The sequence below is a fragment of the Camelus ferus genome, chromosome 1 (assembly GCF_009834535.1).
Source record: "Camelus ferus isolate YT-003-E chromosome 1, BCGSAC_Cfer_1.0, whole genome shotgun sequence".
Lineage (NCBI taxonomy): Eukaryota > Metazoa > Chordata > Mammalia > Artiodactyla > Camelidae > Camelus > Camelus ferus.
The window spans coordinates 5299308-5319549 of NC_045696.1; the positions used below are offsets into that span (position 1 = coordinate 5299308).

The window sequence follows — 20242 nt, forward strand, 5'->3', positions numbered from 1 at the left end:
CAAACATGCCAATAAAATCACTTCGCTTTGTTTATTCAGCATAGCTCAACAAAGAGTCGCAATGACATCTATGTGGCTGTCACTTACCTTTGAGAAGGAATGGCGTGGAAGGTTCTAAGTGGCCCTTGAAGTGGGGTGGAAGACACCACCACGTCTGCAGTGTTAGTTGTTGAATTGTGTGTCCTCGGGATTGGAGTCCTGACCCCCAGTATCTCAGAAGGTGGCCTTGTTAGGAGATCGGGTCCTTACAGAGGTAATCAAGTTCAAGTGAGGTCATTAGGACAGGCCCCTAATCCAGCAGGCTGGTGTCCTTATAAAAAGGGGAAATTTGGATACAGACACACGCAGAGGGAGGACAAGGCAAAGGGACACAGGGAGAAGATGGTCAGCTATATGCCAAGGGCAGAGACCGGGAGCAGATCCTGCCTCAACAGCCCTCAGGAAAAAGGGAGCAGGTGGTGATGCTGAGTGTCAGTTTAGGGAGCAGGACGGAAACCCAGGCAGAGACCGGGCTGAGGCTGCCCTGCTTCACAGCCTGACTGCTTGCTCCGTGAGTGCTGGACGAGCTCCGGGACTGTCGCCACTCCCTGGGCCACTTTCTTACATTTCCACCACTTCAGCTCTCAGCTGGAAAGTTGGAAATGATTGCGCTATATGATTGAACTTATTTGCAACCCAGGGCGATCATGCCATTCTCCAGACAGTGTAAATGCATTGCATCACCAATTGGGTTTACTTTTCTTTAACGTCTGATGGGGCAACAATGTGGGTTCTGGGGGTAAGGGTGGGGCCAGAGGACTGACTCCAAAAGGACACAAAATAAATTTTGGTGATGATAAGATAGTCTACATCTAAATTATAAGACTGTAAATGTGTCAAAATGCATCAACTGTACAACTAAAAAGGGTAATTTTTACTATATATAAACTATACTTTAATAACCTGACTTTTAAAGAAAAGAATGAAAAAAATGTCCTAGTATCAGACTGTCCAGGCTCTCCAGCCCTGTCACTTAACAGCTGTGTGACCCTGACTTAACTTCTCTGAGCCTCAGTTTCTGCTTCTATAAAATGGGAGTGACAATGCACCTACCTCATCAGGTTGTGAGAATTAAGTGAGACAAAAAGAGTCACATCGCCTGGATGCGGTCCCTAAAAAAAGTCAGGCTGCAAAGTAATGGTAAAAGGCTTGAAAAGACCAGCCCCTCTTTCTTTCCCATCGTATTCGACTTGTCGTGAGTTAAGGGAACAGAAGCACAGGAGGCTCAGCTGTGTGAAGAAGGATGAAGCCCGGCTCTCAGAAGTGACCGAAGGATCCTGAATGAGTGACTTCACGTGGCTACTTCACATGCTCAATTTCCTTTCACGGAGAATTAGGAGTTTGGGATTAACAGGCACACCCTGCTAGATATAAAATAAACAACAAGGACCTACTGTACAGCACAGGGAACTGTATTCAATTTCCTGTAATGAGCTGTAATGGAAAAGAAACTGAAAAAATATCTATGTGTAACTGAATCGCTTTGCTGTGCACTTGAAACTAACATTATAAATCGACAGCTCTTCAATTAGAAGAAAAACTAATATTGTACATTGACTAAACTTCAGTAAAAAATAAGTACAATTAAATAAAGCATGCATTTCGCATGGCTATTATGAGACTCCAAAGACAAAATATTAGCATGAACATTTTTTTCATAAATTAAGCAGCCTCTACCTGTTTGCTCGTAAGCTATTGATTTCAGTGAAGTTTTCTGGGCCTTTGCTTCTAGTGAGGATGTGTTTCTGCTTGGTATAAGTTACTACTTTTATTTTTTTCTAGACAGAGAAGATGGGGGAGGAGGTTAGGCTGAAGGTCAAAGGAAGAAACTGGAAGGATGCCGGAAGGACCACCTTCCACAATGTTGGTGCCCTAACCCAATCAGCAGACCCTCCCCACGTCTGAGGTTGAATAAAAGGCTGCGTGCGTGGGTCAGTACGCAGCCACCTCCGTGCACCCTGGCAACAGTCGATTTAACCCGCCTCAGCCATCCTGGGAAGCCCCAGGGGTCTGCAAAGTGCTAGAACAGGGCTCCGCGACCACGCAGACAGCTCTCTCCCTGGATTTATTTCACACATCGAACTAGCCCCATGGACGCTTGCGTGCACACACACTCCCCCTACGAAGGGCAAAGCTCAGTCCCCGCGCGATGACTTCTCGAGACAAAGCACAGATGTTGACTTGGCTGCCGGCGCTGTGCCACATGCTTCTCCGAGGGGCGGTGGGGGGGGGGCTCCAGGCACCAGGAGCCAGAGGCTTTCTTTTTTGGTAATAGAGAAGCAGCCAGGGTTTTTGCCCCCACTCAACTAAAACAAAAATAGCCTTAGAACACAGGAGAAGACTGAGGTTGTATACTTTTGGGAGAGAGGGCAGGGCTTTGTCCTAAATCAGCTGTCACAGCTCAAGAAGTGAAATGACAGAGACTAGAAGCCAGGATAGAAGCTATCCGGGCCATTTGATCAGCTGCCCCCACCAGGGGGAGGTGAAAATTCTAGCATTCTCTCCATTTAAAACAAAAGACACACCTCCCACTGCCACCCGGAGCCACCCAGCCCCTCTGACCAGCTCAGTCTAGCACCTTTATCCCCTTCATGACAGATACTTGCTCCAAATTTTATTTGCAAATCCTTCCGAAATCCAGAACAACTTCATTTGCTGGAGAACAAACCCACCCATAATTTAGTTATAGGTTGCCTCACAGGGACAGGGCTGTTTCAAATGACAGACACTCACACCACCCAGCTGTTTCCTTCCTACACATGCTGACCCCGGCTTTTCCTGCGGTGAGAACTTTTTGCTTCCCAAGCACAAAAATGTCTCATAATTGAACAAGCCTGACACATTTGTCCTCCGTGCCCTTGACATCACACAAGCAAGGAGAGACGGGTGAGGACAGAAGGCTTAAGGACAGGAAAAGTCTCAGGACAAAACGGGCCACTTAAAGCATTTACTCAATAAAGACATTTGGAATCCTAGTTGGGGGAACTTTTCAGTGAGGTTAGAGTTTAGCATTTGTGTGGTCTTCACAAAATACATGCTTTCCTCATCTTTTTGAACTAGTTTTATTATTCCATCCTCACGACAGCCACGTGGGGTCAGCCAGCATCTTTCATTCCTTGTTCAAGGGTGTCACTGGGTGGTCATCCTCCAAGCTGGCCTGAAAACACCGTCTGATTTGTGGGTGAGACCCTCAAGCCACCTGCTTCCACAATCAGGCCTGAGCCATTCCAGAAACTTCCGCTTAGAGAGGGGAAAAAAAACATAAAAGACTTCAGGCATTGCAAAGGGATACTGGAATGCTGTTTCATCAGCTCAGTCTCTCTCTCTTTTGCTTTGTTTCATTTTTTTTTCACTAAAAAGCAAGCACTTGCCTGTCCCCGCCCTCCCAGGGCCAGCCTTGTGGGTGGGTGACCCACGCAGGCACACAGGGTCCCTCAATTAGAGGGGCCCGCACGTGGTCTTATGCTCATGAGATTCTTAATAATGTCCAACATGGAGCACCTCATTTCTATTTCTCGCCGGTCCTATCCCTGCCGCCCAGTTGCGGGTTCACTGAGAGTTCCCCACCCCGAGCTGCCGTCACCTCAAGAGAGGCTGATGGCAGAGGTGGACAGGAGCAAAGGATCCCAGAGTCGTCTCCGACTCCCGCCCCTGTCACGCCTCCTTGTTGTAGTTCTGAAGGGACATGGGAGCCGGGGAAGGGTCCCTGGGGGCACTGCCTATAGCCCGACCGCTCTGTTACGCTGCCTTTAGATGTCTGTCACGTGAGAATTCCACATCCCCTTCCAAACTTTGGCGGTGGGGCAGCGCGCACGTGTACTTCAGCCAAATCAGACTCAGCGAGAACTCGGCGAATAAACGATGACATGGAAGTTCACGAAACAGTGCCCCCAAAGTGAAACGTATCTGCTCGGAAGACGGGAAAGGTTACATCTACATGAAGAAATAACAGTGAACTTGCAGGAGGTACTCGGTAGGGGCACAAAGTGACTAACCGCCACGTCTGTTTTAAGGCGCTATCTTCAAGAAGAGGGAAAATAGCCCACATTGACGAGGCACAGAGCATCGCCAGGAACGGTATCTGTGGTGGGGTGCTGCATTGTCTCGATACTTTGACAGGATTTATGCGTATGTGAGAACTGAGCTATAAACACAGGGATGAGCCCATGCCTGGAACCAACATGAGAGATAAGGAAATAGTAATAATGGTTAAGAAGCCGCCAGGGGCTCTGAGATACCAGGTGTGCAGTGATACTCCGCCGTGGACAAACACTAATACCCTCACAGAAGCTAGATTACAGGCACATCTAAATTCACGTCGGTGTCTCTCACCGTTAGAGCATGGAACTTTTAAAAAAACACAATAGGCACAATTCCAAAAGTCTTATTGATCGTCCTTACGTAATCCGCTGCCAAAGTCCTGAATAGATTTTTTTTCACTCAACACTTTTGAAGGAAGATATGTTAAGTCAGTAGAACCCAATTATTCATTGGTAAGGATGGGGAAATGTCCAACACGTTTAAAGGAATTTATATCTCTAGGGAGATATCAACTAGTCAGCCCCCCATATCTGATGGTTCTGGATCTGGGATTCAACCAATCACAGATTAAACATATTTTAAAAAATTCTAGAAAGTTCCAAAAAGCAAAACTTGAATTTGCTGCATGCCAGCAACTCTTTACATAACAGTTGCATTTCACTTACAACTATTTAAACAGCATTTATATTACATTAGGTATTATAAGTAACCTAGAGGTGAGTTACAGCACATGGGAGGATGTGTGTAGGTTCTATGCAAGTACTTGGCCGTTTTATACAAGGGACTTGACCGTCTTTGGATTGGTGTCCATCTGTGGACAGGGTGGTCCTGGAACCAGTCCCTCTCAGATACCGAGGGATGGTTGAATAGTTTCCTAATAGACATGTATTTATCCATTGGACTTTAAGATTGCTAAATTCACAGGTGGTTCTAAAATACATGACTTAAGATTAACCATTAGTTATGAAGGTTATTCTCCAACCAGTATATAACTGAGCCCCTACTTTTGTAAGCATTGACCCTTTGGGAAGGCTTTCCTGATCACAATGGTGTTAACCAATACTTCCCTGGCACTTGGTTTATATAGGGAGTAGACCTATACTGTGCATGGACCCCATCATCCAGTTAATTTTAGGTGACTCTGCCTCCCCTGCTAGCCTATAAGCTCTTTGAGAGGTAGGGCCATTCACCCAGCACAATATCCAACATATAACGGATTCTTCATCCCTGTGGGTTGAATGGTACATGCTGGGGAGATGAAAGGGTGTAGAAGACAGTCTCTGTCTTCTCAAGTTTCATAATCTAGAAGGCAGGAAGAAATGTGACAGACAAGGTCAGTGATTACCGATTAGACATACCTCTTTTTATTGCACTTTGAGAATACTGCATTTTTTTCAAACTGAAGGCTGCAGCCACCTTGCATAAAGTAAGTCTAGCGGTTCCATTTTTCCAACAGCATCTGCTCACTTGGTGTTTCTGGGTCACATTCTGGTAATTCCCAGGATGTTTCAAACTTTCTCATTATCGTTCTTTTTGTTATGTTATCATTCTATTTGTGATCAGTGATCTTTTATGTGTCTACAGCAAAAGGATTATGACTTTCTGAAGGCTCAGATGATGGTTAGCATTGTTTAGCAATAAAATATTTTCCATTAAGGTATGTACTTTCTTTTAGACATAACGCTATTGCACACTTAAGAGACTACAGTACAGTGTAAACATAAATTTTACATACACTGGGAAACCAAAAACAAAAAATCACGTGACTTGCCTTATTGTGGTGGTGTGGAAGTGAATCCACAGTGTCTCCGAGGTTGGTCATGATTTTGACCATAGAAAAGGCCACCCTTTCCTGGGCAGATGTTTTCTATGAGTTTTACTTTGGGGATTCAGGATGGTTTCTCTTATTAAAACAGAATACAGGAGGGCAAGGTAAGGAATGAAGGCCATTGGTGTAAATTCAAAGTCAAGGGAAATCTCTCAGGAGAGGCAGAAGAAAACTTTGTCAACAGAGATCTTATGAGATACTGCACAGGGGTAGCAACGCCAACATTGTCAAGATTTCTGTAGTTGTTCTTTTTTTTAACTCAAGACTTAAAAAAAAAATCCAGGACGATATTATTTTTAATATATTTCATGTCCAAGTCCTGAATGGAATTGGGGCAGGTATAAAAGAAATTGGGCTATATCCAGGATATGACAGAAAACGAGAAATTTAATGGGACAGGAAATGTGTAAGCGAAACCTGGCCTGGCTTTACCTCAAGAAACTGTGATTCTGAACAAAGTTAGCCTTCTGGCACTCAGTTCCCTATTTTAAAATGACTATTTTGAATGAAATGACAACAGAGCCTCCTTGAATTCCCTGAATTCTAAGCAGGACTATAGAAATGACAGTCTTTCTCTAGGTCAATAGTCTTTAAGGAGGCCGGCTGCACTCTAGGCAGGGACAGGACCACCATGTTCAGCTGCACAGGCTGTGCACAGCACAACTCTAGGGGGCGCCACTGACACCGACTGCAGTATGAATGACACTTCTGGTGTTATAAGGTGCTCAACTCTCACAACAATGCATGATAAAGAGAATTTTAGAATGTCTATTTATATCAGTTTAGGATCAATAAGAAAGAAATAAGATTTCATCAACAGCCAATATCTGGATTGATATTGACACCATCATTTGGTAGGTAGGAAAGAGTGGAACTCCCATGATGGAGGATTGTCCAGAACACCCTCACCCTTAACTTGTTCTTGGCGTATCACAATGTGCTGCACTGCGGGTCCTTGCACTCGGGTAAGAGGATTTATAGCTTATACAATCTACCTGTAATCAACCTAATCTCCCTGCAGTAGGTAAGTGGCTTTAAAATATTCCTGCATGGTCACCTGCTACAACATGGATGAAACTTGAGGACATGATGCTAAATAAAACAAGCCAGTCACACACACACACACAAAAAGACAAATATAGTATAGTTCCACTTATATGAGATACCTAGAGTAGTCAAATTCAAAGAAACAGAAAGCAGACAGGTGGTTAGCGGGGATAGACGGAGGGGAAAAGGGAGTTGTACATTGGGTAGAATTTCGGTTTTGCCAATTGAAAAAGTTCTGAAGATCTGTTTCCAACAAAGTAAGTGAACCACACTACTGAATGATACACTTAAAAATGAATAAGGTGATACATTTTATGATGTTTTTTACAGGAATTAAAACATTCCTGCATAAAATTTCACAGGTTGAAAGTAATACGAATACCCCCAGCTGAAGAAACAAGGAAATGATGGAATCTCTACATAACCCTTCTACTATTGGAATGTCTACACAAGCACCAATACAAGCTTTAAAACCACGATCAACAAATTCGGCTTAAAAAGAAATGAAGTCACCAAGACTATTTGAATCCTAGAGTTCCATGCTCTTCCATCAACAATCACCTCTCATGAGTATATGTGGTGCCCTGAAATTTTGACTTGGGTTAGTAAAGCCATCACAATCAGCAAGGTATCTATAGTTTATATCATCATTCTCTCATTCTTTTCAATGTTTATTTTTGTATACTTTAGAACTGCACCTAATATATGAGCACATTAGCATGTACATACACAATTTTAAAGTAAGTAAAACTGTATTGTGCATGCATGCTCTTATTTTCCTCCTGAGAGGGTGCACTATCAAAAACTTTGAGGACCACACTTTTTGAGGATTGATACTGATGGTCACTGTGGATACTATGCCATTGTTCTGTCGTGGATCTGCAGAAAGACGGAGGCAATGGTTCCCAAAAAGTTGATAAGCTTTGAATGTTAGTTTTTAAATACTTGTGGATAGTTATTATTAGAATAATGACAGCTCATGGTAAAAAGTCAAAGAATCTCCCTTTGGATAGACGCTTTCTTTCCTTTTGCATCCACAAGGGAGAGAACGTAGTCCTTTCAAAGCACCTTGAATTGTTTGCAGGAGGAGTTCCTACAGCGTCACGGTTTGAAGTTTTGTTGTTGTATCTCCATCTTTAGTGCTTTGAGACACATGAAGAGATAGGATTTTTAAAGCAGGGCTCAACACGCTTGGCCACCTTGGATGTGGGCAGGTTTGTGTCAACACTCATGCCTACAGATGACCTCTGACCCTCCCAGGTGAGGCGGCCAACACCATGAGTGATCTCCAGCTGACTCACAATTTGACTAATTCATGGCCTCAGGGACTCTTCTGCACACCAAACAAGCATGGGGAAAAATAGTTACACAACAAGTTTCTTCTGCATAGCACAGAGAACTATATTTAATATTTGTAGTAACATATAATGAAAAAGAATATGAAAACGAATATATGTATGTGTATGGATGACTGAAACATTATGCTGTACACCAGAAATTGACACAACATTATGAACTGACTATATTTCAATTAAAAAAAAAGAGGCATGGGGAAATGTGGAAAAGAAAATCCTAGGTACCTTAGCCATTTTACCAGGCTCAAGAAGATAAATTAATGTTTTTCTAACAGCTCCTCATGAGAAAGTGGACACTACTTAATAAGGCAATGATATACATAAGAATCTTAAATTTGGCGAAGTCCACCAGTGTCCTCAAACTGGAAGCAGAGACCCCCCCAGAGAGAAGGACCCCTGCTCTCCATAATAGCGCCATCGTGAGAGGATGACCCCGTTTGAGTAGTTCCGCTGGCTCACGCCTTTTGGCATCTTCCCCTTAGATAACCCGCAGGGGAGTTTTCAATTTGTGGGTGATTACCTTCCTGCTTTATGATTCTAATTTGTCTTCCTTTTCCTTACCAGGTGGCAGTTTAAGAGTAAAATATAAAATAATGGCATTTAGTGGGTGATTGATTTTTCCACTGGCAATGTTATAAATATGGCCAAGCATTTCCCTTTCAGAAACGGCACAAGAAGTAATTCAGTGAGATTCTGAAGCATAAATTTAGGGCTATTTGCGAGGCACAAACAATATTCAAGCAGACTGATGCCTGGAATGTGTAACTCATGCTGAGTCGTTCGTGTAAAACAGCCCAGAAATAGATGTTGGATTTATGGGTTTGGGCCACTGATGGGTGTTTTTGACGCATGACACAAAACGACGGGCTATAAAACATTCTCACATCCATACCCAAAAGGTGCCTGCACCAAATCAAATGGAAAACGTTTCTCCATTCATTATTTATGCCTCATCTCATTGCAAAGATTGGAAGAATAATAAATACTTTGTGCCTGGAGATAATAGGAAAGTGAGAGAGACCCCATTAAACTGCAGAGTGGTGCTGACGCACAGTTCAGTGTCCAGCTTCCCAGGAGGACAAATATGGGTTGATCTTTTTTTGCATATGAATTGCCATATATTCCTATTTCAAATATAAGTGAATCTGAAATATTTAAATATGCAACCATAGTTAAAATATTTGTTCTAATCAATATTAATATTGGCAATTTAACTATAATATTTAAATATGCAACTATAGTTAAAATATTTGTTTTAATTAATATTAATATTGGCAATTTAACTATAATATTTAAATATGCAACTTGTTTTCTGGATGCTAGATATACTGTGCCTTCAACAATCTTCCAGAATTTACGGTTTGGCTGACTATTGTTGGGCACAAGGAGCTACCTTACTAAAGATCAGCTTGGACTCTTTCTTATTCTCCTCTAACCCCAGTCAAATTGGTTTTTTATTTCAACACAGCAGCTGTTTTCTTCAAGGTATTCATGGGCTCTGCCCCTGGGGCCACCATCCCTCTTTGTTTGAATTTCACAGAACTTATCTGAAGTGAAATAGTCTCAGGGAACAACCCCAAACTGGAGGATATTAGAATTCTCCATCCCTCCTTCAGATCCCTATTTTCCTTGACATTTTCCCAAATGTCACGCGTTCTTTCTGTTGAGATTCTCATTTTCTTTGCCTGCCATGAAAGCATTTATTTTGCAGGTGTAACAATGCACCCATTTCCAATGTAAAAGGATTTAAATGGCAAGCACAGGTTCCAAACCTGGAGTGAAGAACAAAAGAGAGAAATTTTCCTCTCCAAACCTACCGGGACCACAAATCTCAACATTTAGAAAAGAGGGTGCTGGTCCATTGGTCACATGAACGGGTAAGTCTACACCCTGAAATCTCGTAATTCATCCAGTAACTGAAGTTTGCCAAGAGCCAAACCAGGAGCCAAGTCTGTGGATGATGCCAGGATGTTCACAGTCTAGGTAAGGTGGTTCTAATAAAAAAAGTGTAGCCAGTAATACTTGCTATGATCTGGATGTTTGTGTCCCCCCCAAATTCACACACTGAAATCCCAACACTCGAAGGTGATGGCATTAAGAGGCGGGGCCTCTGAGAGGTGATCTGAGCCCTCACGAACGGGATTAGTGTCTTTATAAAAGAGACCCCAGAGAGCTCCCTCACCCCTCCCACCACGTGAGGACGCAGGACCTCTGCCCCTCAGAAGGGAGCCCTCACCCGACCGTGCTGTACCTGATCTCCGACTCCCAGCCTCCAGAATTGTGAGCAATAAATTTCTATTGTTTATAAGCCACTCAGTCTGTGGTCCTTGGTTACAGCAGCCCAGACAGATTAAGGTAACACTTTGACAGCATCACCTTATTGCTGTTTTATGAAAGTATTAGTCAAATACGATACAAACCTGCAGATATTCACCCCCGAAAGTCCTTCTTCTCCCTCATTATGAGGCCCTTTCTAGAAAGTCATTCTAAATTAATGGAAAACCCCAGGCTTGGGCTCATATTACTCAGGTGTTCAAACAGTACAGTGTGCCCAGTAGACTAAGAACAGAAGGACCCCAGACAAACCATGAATGCCTTTCACCTATAACACCCCCAACAAAGCACCGAGCGCAGAAACTAGAATTTGAAAAAATACTGCAGAGAAAACGTGTTCATCGTAAATTCAAGGCACTTTCCGTGACAAAAAGCCACACTCTTTGCCTCATCCTGGTCACACTATTCCACCAAATCTTCAGTTAAATCAATTGTGAGTCATTTATTCAATTTTTCTTTCTGAAAAAAAACAAGCCATCTTGCATTCTGGCATTCTTAGAATTCAAAAGAGAAGAGCAGTGAGGCTTCTCAGTCCCACAGCATGCGTTAGTAACATGCAGGATTGGGGAAATGAACCTTACAGCGATCCACTGCAGTCATCAGCCTGGCAAACACAGCTTCTGGCTGAACTGTGGCCTCCTCCCACTTGGGAAATGTTGAACCTTGACCCCAAGTTGTAATCGGTGTCTTTCAAGACCTAACGTCCCCAGTCGGCGTAGAGAGAGCATCTACCATTACGTGATCCAGCAAAACTGTATGGATCTTTCTGGATCTTCCTGGCTGCAGGTACAACCCCAAAGGAGGTCAAAATGACATAAGAAATTGAATTTTCATTGGACCTCATCTTGCTAAGCCTTTGGGGCCAGGTGCAAAAATCTACGTCTTACACAGTAACCCTCAGAATCTGTGCTTAACGGGTCTAAATTGCACGGTCCCTTGAGGACCTTTACCCCCTCATTGGCATTTTGGCTCACTGTTACATCATAGGAACTAGTGTAATTCTTATTTTAGATCTTTTTCATCTTATTATTTGTCTCACCAAAGAGGCACCCTGACAGCTAACAAGTGAAGCCCTAAACCAGCGTCGTATGTGGTTTTTAAATCAATGGCTCCTTTTGGGAAAACATCATTTATTTTCCATGCCCTCATCCCAAGACATAAGTGGCATTAGCCTCCCCTGGCAACCTCTGTCCTGGAACAATGCTGTTCACTGCTTTCCACTTGCATTTAGAGATTTTATGGTAAGGCAAGTAGCTTCTGATTCTGTGCGAAGGATAGCCCTGAGAGTCTCAAGATTTGCCCTTAAATGCCCCCAGTGTATTCAAGCCACGCCTCTGACAGGTGTGGTCCTTGTGTTGTGGCCAATGTCTGGATGGGAGAAAGGCCGAGAAGCCCGGCACGGAGTTGCAACATCCCATCCAAGCCGAAGCAAGAAGAGAGGCTGTGGCAGCAATACACAAGCATTTGGGGACCGTGCCCCCAAAGGGCCTCAAGTCTAATTAATGGCTGTCAGCTGACGCGTTACACAGCGGGGAGGCCCACACACACACACAGGGTGATGGTGTGTGTCATGTTTCAAATCAACTCTCCAAATGTGTGCCTCTGTGCATTCAAATGTTGCTCCTAGCTCCTCTGAATAAGTTCTTTTGAAAAGCAACCTAAAACCAGATGCCTGAATGAGAAAACGGGGTTGCCTGTCATTGTTGGTGGGACTTGTTGTCAAACAGTTTAGGTCTGTTTGAAACAGAGGGAGGCTCTTTTTCTTCGTCTTCTGTGCAGGGAGTCCAGCAGGGAGAGACAAGAATGCCTTTTGTAAACTTCCACCTTGGTGGTTAGGATTTCTGATCCAGCGAATGCACCTAAGCCTGCATTTTGATCCCTGCTAAATTGTCTTCCAGCTCATCTCGTAGACTGTTCCGGCACATCTGACACACTTCAATACTGAAATGCAAATCAGACACCCCCACAAACCACCTCCATTCTCTCACGTTGCCCTAAATTTGGACCTCACTTTCCTCGCTACACTTGAGCTGCTCTTTTCAATCACGTGCCTGTTCCCCCTAAAAAGCAATGTCAAAGGGGAGAAAGAAGACATTTTGCCCCTGTAAAGTCGCCCAGTGTAGAGCCAGCTCCAGGCGAAGCGCCCCCACCAAAGGCCGCAGGCCCCGCAAGAACAGCGCCACCCCTGGGGAGCGCTTGGCTCTTCGGCAACCTCTCCTCCCAGCCCAGCTCCTGCACTGACTCAAGACGCAGCTGTGAACTTGGGAATTTCTGCAGCTGGAGCTAAGCCCTAACAGCTGGATCAGGATCTGTTTTCCCATCAGAATCAAGTAAATCCTGAAGTCGGAGGAAAGTCTGACAAAATCCATTTATTCAGCCCTCGGGGTAATTAGTTACATGGGTACGTCAACAATATCTGAAATCCATCGCCGCTGAGAGTTATTAAAACTAGAAGCCACGTGTAACTCATCCAGCTAAAGAAAAGCTTGGGGAGACACTGGGGAGGGGGTGGAGAAGGGATCCAGTTCTCCTCCCAGAAAGGAGCTTCTGTTCAACTTTATTAAATGTTTTACGCAGATTTAAGTTTTAGCCAAAGGACAAATTCCCGCTCTCCGAGGACCACGCTTCTGGAAACTTGGAGATCAGCCAAAGAGCTGGTCACTCAGCGGGTGGCCAGAGGATGGGGGCTGCACAGGAGGTGGGGGTGGGGGGATGGGAGCAGGCGGGACCAGGACCAGAGGGAGAAAGGTGGAGGGAACTGGAAGGCATCTGATGGGCAGCAAAGGGAGGCAAAGGTGTGAGCTGCTCACATTGTGGGATTGTATCAACATTAAGGGAACTACTGCAGAGTTCTTGCAATTGCCTGCCTACTGATGGAATGGGGAGGCGGGGGCGGGGCTGAGGCTGCAAAGCTGCCCTAATTACACATTCAGCAGGAAGGAGGTTGTGATCCTTATCATGGGTGAGCTCTGGGACCCGTGCTCTCTCCCTGGGGACCCACTGTGCAGTGGACACCGCCAAGATGAGGCATTCTGGAAAGCTCAGGAGCCTCTGCTGAAGACGGGGTGACAGCCAGTGGGAGGATCCCCACTCCCGCCCTCCGCCTCTTCCTCCTTCACTGGCATCCATGGTTCACCCTGTTCAGAGAACTCCACGCGCAGTTTGGCCATCAAGACCCTCCCAAGTCCCAGCCCTGCCCTTCACTAGCCGGTGGCTTTGAGCCAGCTGACCTTGAACGTCTCCATGCCTCAGCTGTCAACTGGGCATAACAATGGCACCTACCTCACAGGTTGTCAGGGAAGTTCAAATAAGGTAACTAGACACCCTGCTGCGCACTGGGGACGCTGGGCAAGCGGGAGCTGCTGTGGTGATAACTGCTGTTGCTGCTGGATGGTTTCAGCCTCCCCACCCTCCTCCTCACACACTTGCCCACATCCTCGCCCAAGCCCTTGGCCCCATCCCAAACCCCATTTCTAAATTTTATAACGTTTTGCCAGCTCAGGATTCCTGTCATGTTTATACCAAAAACCACCCATCAGAGAGATAAAAGCCAGGAAGAGGCATTTTATTTCTGAAGTTGTTAATTTTACTCTAGAGTCCAAAAAAAGGATCACCAGTCTGTCAAAAAAAGAAAAAAAAAAAAAAGACAGACAAAAGATTTTTAAAAGTAATTATTTAAGTGCCAACCAAAAGGAAATGAAAATGAATTTGTCTCGATTACCAAGTAAAATTAGAGGGTGGTGCTGTCAAACCCCAAATCTGCCATTTTTAAAAGGAAGACAGAGAATGTGATCATTTAAAAATACAATGAACTATCAGTTTGCCCCAACAAACTATCTTCTGGATAAACATATTCAGAGAAGTGACTTTTCATTGAAAACTGGAGCTCGTCTCCTGCCAGGGTCTCTCGGGTCTTGGGCCCCACACTCACACACACAGATATTTCGCGGTTCACACCATCTGCATTTCTCCCACTGGTGCTCTGATTAACTGCAGGTGTAGTCTGTGCAGGCAGTGCGTCCACACGGCCATGCACTGCAATCCTTCCCTCACTTCTCTTCCAAGACTGACGTCTGCCAGATGGCCTGCCTGCTAGCGCTCTGAAAGGTACCCACCAAGGAAGGCTCGTGAAATCACACTGCGTGTAGCGCAAATCTTCACAAGAGACTGAAAAAAACCCCAAAAAACCCAGCTTTCTCTTCTGAGGTCTAAATCTCAAAGCACTTTCCAAAGTCACCTTTAAATCGGAAGCAAACAGTTAATCCCTCTCTCTATCTGAGGTGAATGTTTAAAAGTTGCCAACTTAACCAATTTCTGCCCTTGCCATGCAAACCGAGACAGGAGGAGTGTCCGTCCTCCAGGCCAACAGTCACAGGGTCGATGTGCTCTCACCACTTGGAATCCCTTCATTTTGCTGAGCCTTGCTGCTCCGCAAAGCCCCTTCTCACCCCCAAGTTTCCCTGCGAGAGTAGAAGCCCCGCTCACCTCACTCATGATGCCTTAACAGCAGCTCCGGGATCCCCACTGCTCGCACGGACAGCACTGCTCAGGGGTCGCTGTTCCACGGTCCTGGCTTTTCTCTTAAAAAGGGCTGCCCGATAGCATCATGCCTCCCGTGAGCCAATGAGATGCATTCACCTGTCTGAACGCCTGGCAGATATCTGAGAGCAGCAAGGGCCACCTAGTGGAGCAAAGGAGGAAGGCGGGCTTGGTCCCAGCTCCAAGCCCAGCCAGGGAGAAGAAACGACAGATTACAAGAGAGTCAAATAATATACATATCATTACATATAAAATAGATTAAGAAACCCCAAATTTCTTCTGTATAGCACAGGGAACTATATTCTATATCTTATAATAACCTTTAATGAGAAAAGAATCTGAAAATCAATATATGCATGTATATGCATGGCTGGGACATTATGTACACCATAAATTGACACATTGTAACTGACTATACTTCAATTTAAAAAAAAGAGTCATAGTCGAAGGTACACAGATCATTCTAGGATTGCCATTGTTCATGATTTCAAGAGGTTACAGGACTTAGACGTGTGGGAAAATGCACGTTCAGTGGCAGTGGACTGGAGGCTTGTTTCTCGAAGGAAGAGCTGTTCTGGAAACACGGAGGCCAGGCATCTCACCCGCCTCTTGCTTTTCTCCGGGGCTGCCGTTTCCCCTGCCTTTGTAGCACAAGCCTCTGCCTTCAGAGCTGAATATTTTCCACTCCTCTCCTCCAACCCCATATCCGCCAGCCTGCTTGTACCCCGGGTACTCATCCCCTGGCAGGAGGACGTGAGCAGATGGCGTCATGGACTTGGAGAGTCACGCTGTGACCACAGCTTTGACCCTGGAATCTGCCTGTCCAGCCTGGCTGTGAAGATTCTTGGGCCCACACCTGGACTCATGAGACCCTGAAGAGCATCCAAGTGGGCCCTGGACTTGTACAAGGCAGACATCACGGCCAATGTGATGGGAACTGAGATGCGTGTGGCTGCTGGGTCTGGTCACTGGTCAGGGAGCCCTCTTGCAAATCGACCTGTGGGCTTGTGTCTGTTCTAAAAAACACAAGGCAAATGCTGAGTGCAGCCACAGAGAGAGAGAACCTAGCTGCCCAAGGGAAAATCAGCACCCACAGGTTACACCCGATGCATATGAGTGTGCCCCCAGCACATCTCCACGTGTGCTCGCTGGCCAGCTCCCCAGGCACTGAATGCTCCTTCTGTCATGTCCCAGGTTGGGCACCTGGACCACACCTCCGAGCTCCATCCATTCTCTTGGGGCAGTGACACCAATGACTGCATCAGACCAAGGACTGCAAAGATTCCACCACCCTTGTCTTGGAATCCCCAGGGACCAGCGTAATAATAAACAGATGGTCTTCAAACCTGGCCGTGAGGTTCTGATGAGCAGTCGGATCTGAGAAACACTGCTTGAGGCAGTCATAGGACACACACACGTCACTCATTCACTCCTTCCAAACTTCCAGGCTCCCTCCTGCCCATCTGCCCTTCCCCCACCCCACCTCCTTTTGGCATCTGCATGGCCCCTGTTGGCTCTTACAGGCACCAATCCTATTTAAACAGCTTCTGCACATCACTACCATGCGATGTTCCTCAGGTCAGCCAAACACCACATCACATGGCAGATGGAATCATGAACCAGAAGCTTAGGACTTTGGTCCTTGAAGTGAGCGATAGTTTTCTCTGTGACCTTGGCCAAGCCTGTCCATCCCTCAGTGTCTCATTTCCCCCACTGGTAATATAGAGATATTAAAACCTCATACCTGCCAACCTAAGCGAAAATATATACACTAAATACATTGAGCTGGGAAATAAATTTTGAAAGAACTTCAGGAGAATTAGATCTACAGCTTCATATATTAGATCTAGGGGAATACTTCAGCCTTGCTGAATTAAAATACAGACATGTGGTTCTGTAATTTATGAAAAAATATGTAATGTGGATAGATTATTTTCATCTTCTTGGAAGTGTGAGCCTGCCGGAAGGTACTGGGTTGGACCAGGCAATCTTTCAAAATCTTCCTCTGGGCTTATTTATAGGGACAGTGTATATTGATGACCTAACACCTTCCAGCAGACTTTCATACAGCACGATCCGAATCCCTGAATGTGGAAGGCTTCACAACGGGAGGGTTGTGGAGGGCCATCATGGAGGATTCGTGGTCCAGCATCACTGGCTGGTGTCATCCCTCCCTTCTGCCTTCACTGCTCATCAACCACAAGCCAAATATAGTCCCTTGGTGACTACACAGTCCCCACCCCAGAGACTCAGCCCTCCCCACCCTGATGGGCGGACCCGGCGGGCTCCTGCCTGCCATCCCCCACCTTGCTTCCTGCTACCCTGAATGTGAATCCCGCCTACAGGCTGGAGCCCTGTGCCAACTTCTGAACGTCACGTGGCCCAGAGCCAGGAGGCTACCCAGGTTCTACCTACAAGTGCGGAAACGCAACCTAATTCTACAAACCTCTCCTGGAAGCATTTCTTTACTGTAATGCTCCCTTCCTGTGAGTGCCGTTTACCACGTCTGGTCTCCCACCTCCTTGGCTTTTTAAACCTCCTGCAGGAGCATGAAACTACCCCGCCCCTGTCGGCTGTCGCCCTGACCGCACAAGCCAGTGTTCTGCGCTCACTGAGTGTGGACACCGCTCTGTAAAGAAGACTCTTTTTTCCCCACAAAATTAGATTCACTTTCCAAAGCTAACATCTGAGAATTTTCTCTTTTGAAAATGAGAAAAGAGGGTATTTCCAACATCTCTCTGCCGTCAGAGTTTAAGCCAACTTTTTAAACCATTTTTTGAAAAAATTGCTGTCAAGACTGACCTGCTTTCAACCTACATGACTGGGTTTTACTGCCTTTTTAAAGAAAAAATAGATTAATAGACATGTTCAGTGGTGGCCTTCCAAGGGTTTAGCAAATACCTTGCATTTTAGTCCCGCTTCCTCCCCCCAGCCTGACACGTGTGTTGTCCCCTCCCTTCTCTGCCCTAGAGGTTGCCCTTCACTGGCCAACATGGATAATAGATGTATACATTTTTTAATATTTTGTTTTATTGTTTAATTAACTAGTTTACTTGGGGAGGGGTAACTAGGTTTATTTATTTTAATGGAGGTACTGGGGATTGAACCCAGGACCTCGTGCATGTTAGGCACACACTCTACCACTGAGCTATACCCTCCCCTCTAGATGCATACATATTATTATTTCTGGGAGGTATTGAAAGTTTATCTTTGAGTTCTCTCTTCTCTGCCCCCTGTTGCCCCCTGTGTCTCTTTCTCACCTAAAATAACTTGCGTTTACATATCCAACCCTCCACCCCACCTTGACCCTCGGTGAGGTCACTCTGTCTTTGCAAAGGGCATCACCAGTAGGAGAGAAAGAGGGATTATGCAGGAGGTGGACACGTACAGTCACATCCATCTGCCCCAGTTCCACAGAACTCTGCTCATCTCATTGGCTAATTCCAAGGGTTGCAATCTTACCTGAAGCCTCTACCATTCTTAAGGTTTAAATCCCTCCCAGTTTATGGATGAAAAGGTCACCTTAGAGCCGGCAGCCCCTTTCGCCCAATTAAATGTCCAAATCTGCCCCTGGGATGGGGACTGCCTGGACGGCCCGCAGAGCCAGCATGCCTGCCCTCCACAGCGCTCTCTTTGATGAAAAGGTCAGTGGGTGTTTGTGTTCAAAGAGCCCCTTCTCCGACACGTCAGCCCGGGTCCCTTGCTCAAGGCCAATCTGATGGCCTGCTGGTAGGGCTCTCCCATCTCGCAGCAGGGTCAGCGGTCAGAACTGTTGGGTCCTTAATTTGTTGGGTCCTTTGTTGTGTCCTTAATTATTCTATCTTTGCTTCCGACACAGGTGAAGTCTTCCAGTTCACTCTCCAGCAACAAATCAGTGATTCTGCAGAGCCAGCCCACTTGTCCGGTGCTACGGGCTGAACTGTAATGGCCCCCCACCCCCTCCCATGCACACATGGAAATCCTAAGACCCGTGGGACTATTTAATGAGGGAATTAGGTGAAATGAAGTCGTATGGATGGGCTCTAATCCAATAGGTCTGGTGTCCTGGTAAGAAGAGTCAGGACACAGACTGCCTACACCAAGGGGCAACCACGTGAAGACACAGGGAGGAGACGGCATCCTCACCCCAAGGAGAGAAGCCCCAGGAGACGCCAGCCCTGCTGGCACTTTGATCTTGGCCGTCCAGCCTCCAGAATCATGAAAGAAAAGGCGTCTGCTGTTTAAGCTGCCCCCATCTGTGGCCCTCTGTTGTGGAAACCCAAGCAGACTGGGACATCCAGTCTGTGGCTGAGGTTCTTTCTGGAGAGGACTCCCTTTTGGATGCCCCAGACCCCCGCCCTCCCAGGACGGAAGCGCTCACTCCCCAGCTGCTGCCCGTTGGCAATGGTGATGGGCTCAGCGCTCCACTCAGTCCTCAGGGAGCCTGCTCTCAGCCCAAGGGAGCTGCCTCGCCCAGAGTCACCATGCCATTCAGACACATCCAACAAAGTCTTGGCCCCCTTGTCCCAATTCGGGAGAACTCTGCAGGGTCCTCCATCCCAGCTCCAAAGTTTCCTGTGGGATCTGCTGGAACCACAGTCCACATTCCCCCTCTGCCCCATCCTGGCCTTCATCCCCCTGGGTGTGATGACAGGGCACCCCCGAGCATCACCCTGCCTGCTAACCTCCACCCCCGGGTCTGCTTACAGGTGCGACCTGACGCAGTCGGACCAGGTGGCGGGAGAAAGCAGACCCTGCCCTGGAGTCGGGAGCTGGATCACCTGCTGGCCAGATGGCCACCAGAACCCTCAGTGGCAGCAGATGGGGCACGAAGACCCCAAGGGTGCAGCCTGGTGGTGGTTGAAACACTCATCACGTAAGGTGGGGTGGTCTCCCTGTGGAAGTGAGTGCACAGGGTGGGAGCCACATCTCAGACTTTAGACAAATAAGTAGGAAAGGTAACTTTAAGGATGATGGAATGAGATGGCTGCTGCTGGGGAAATCAAGGCTTTGGAGAGAAATAAAGCAGGCTGGGCTGATTAATCGGGAATTGAAGGCTAAGTGTGAAATCAGGGGCAGC

The 20242-nt window shown here is 46.2% G+C and overlaps 1 protein-coding gene and 1 non-coding gene across 2 annotated transcripts in view; both read right to left on the bottom strand.

The window, feature by feature from the left end:
* The window catches only part of PCP4 (Purkinje cell protein 4), a 54766-nt gene extending 39530 nt beyond the window's left edge, over window positions 1–15236 (bottom strand). The window contains exon 1 of the mRNA XM_032462928.1: window positions 15130–15236. Coding sequence (XP_032318819.1) covers window positions 15130–15138 — 9 coding nt within the window. The 5' untranslated portion in view covers window positions 15139–15236. The remainder of the gene's footprint in view (window positions 1–15129) is intronic.
* A 3033-nt stretch (window positions 15237–18269) lies between these two features.
* Window positions 18270–18341, bottom strand: TRNAV-AAC. Its single transcript has one exon. It is a non-coding gene; the product is annotated as a tRNA-Val (tRNA).
* Between the last annotated feature and the right edge of the window lie 1901 nt (window positions 18342–20242).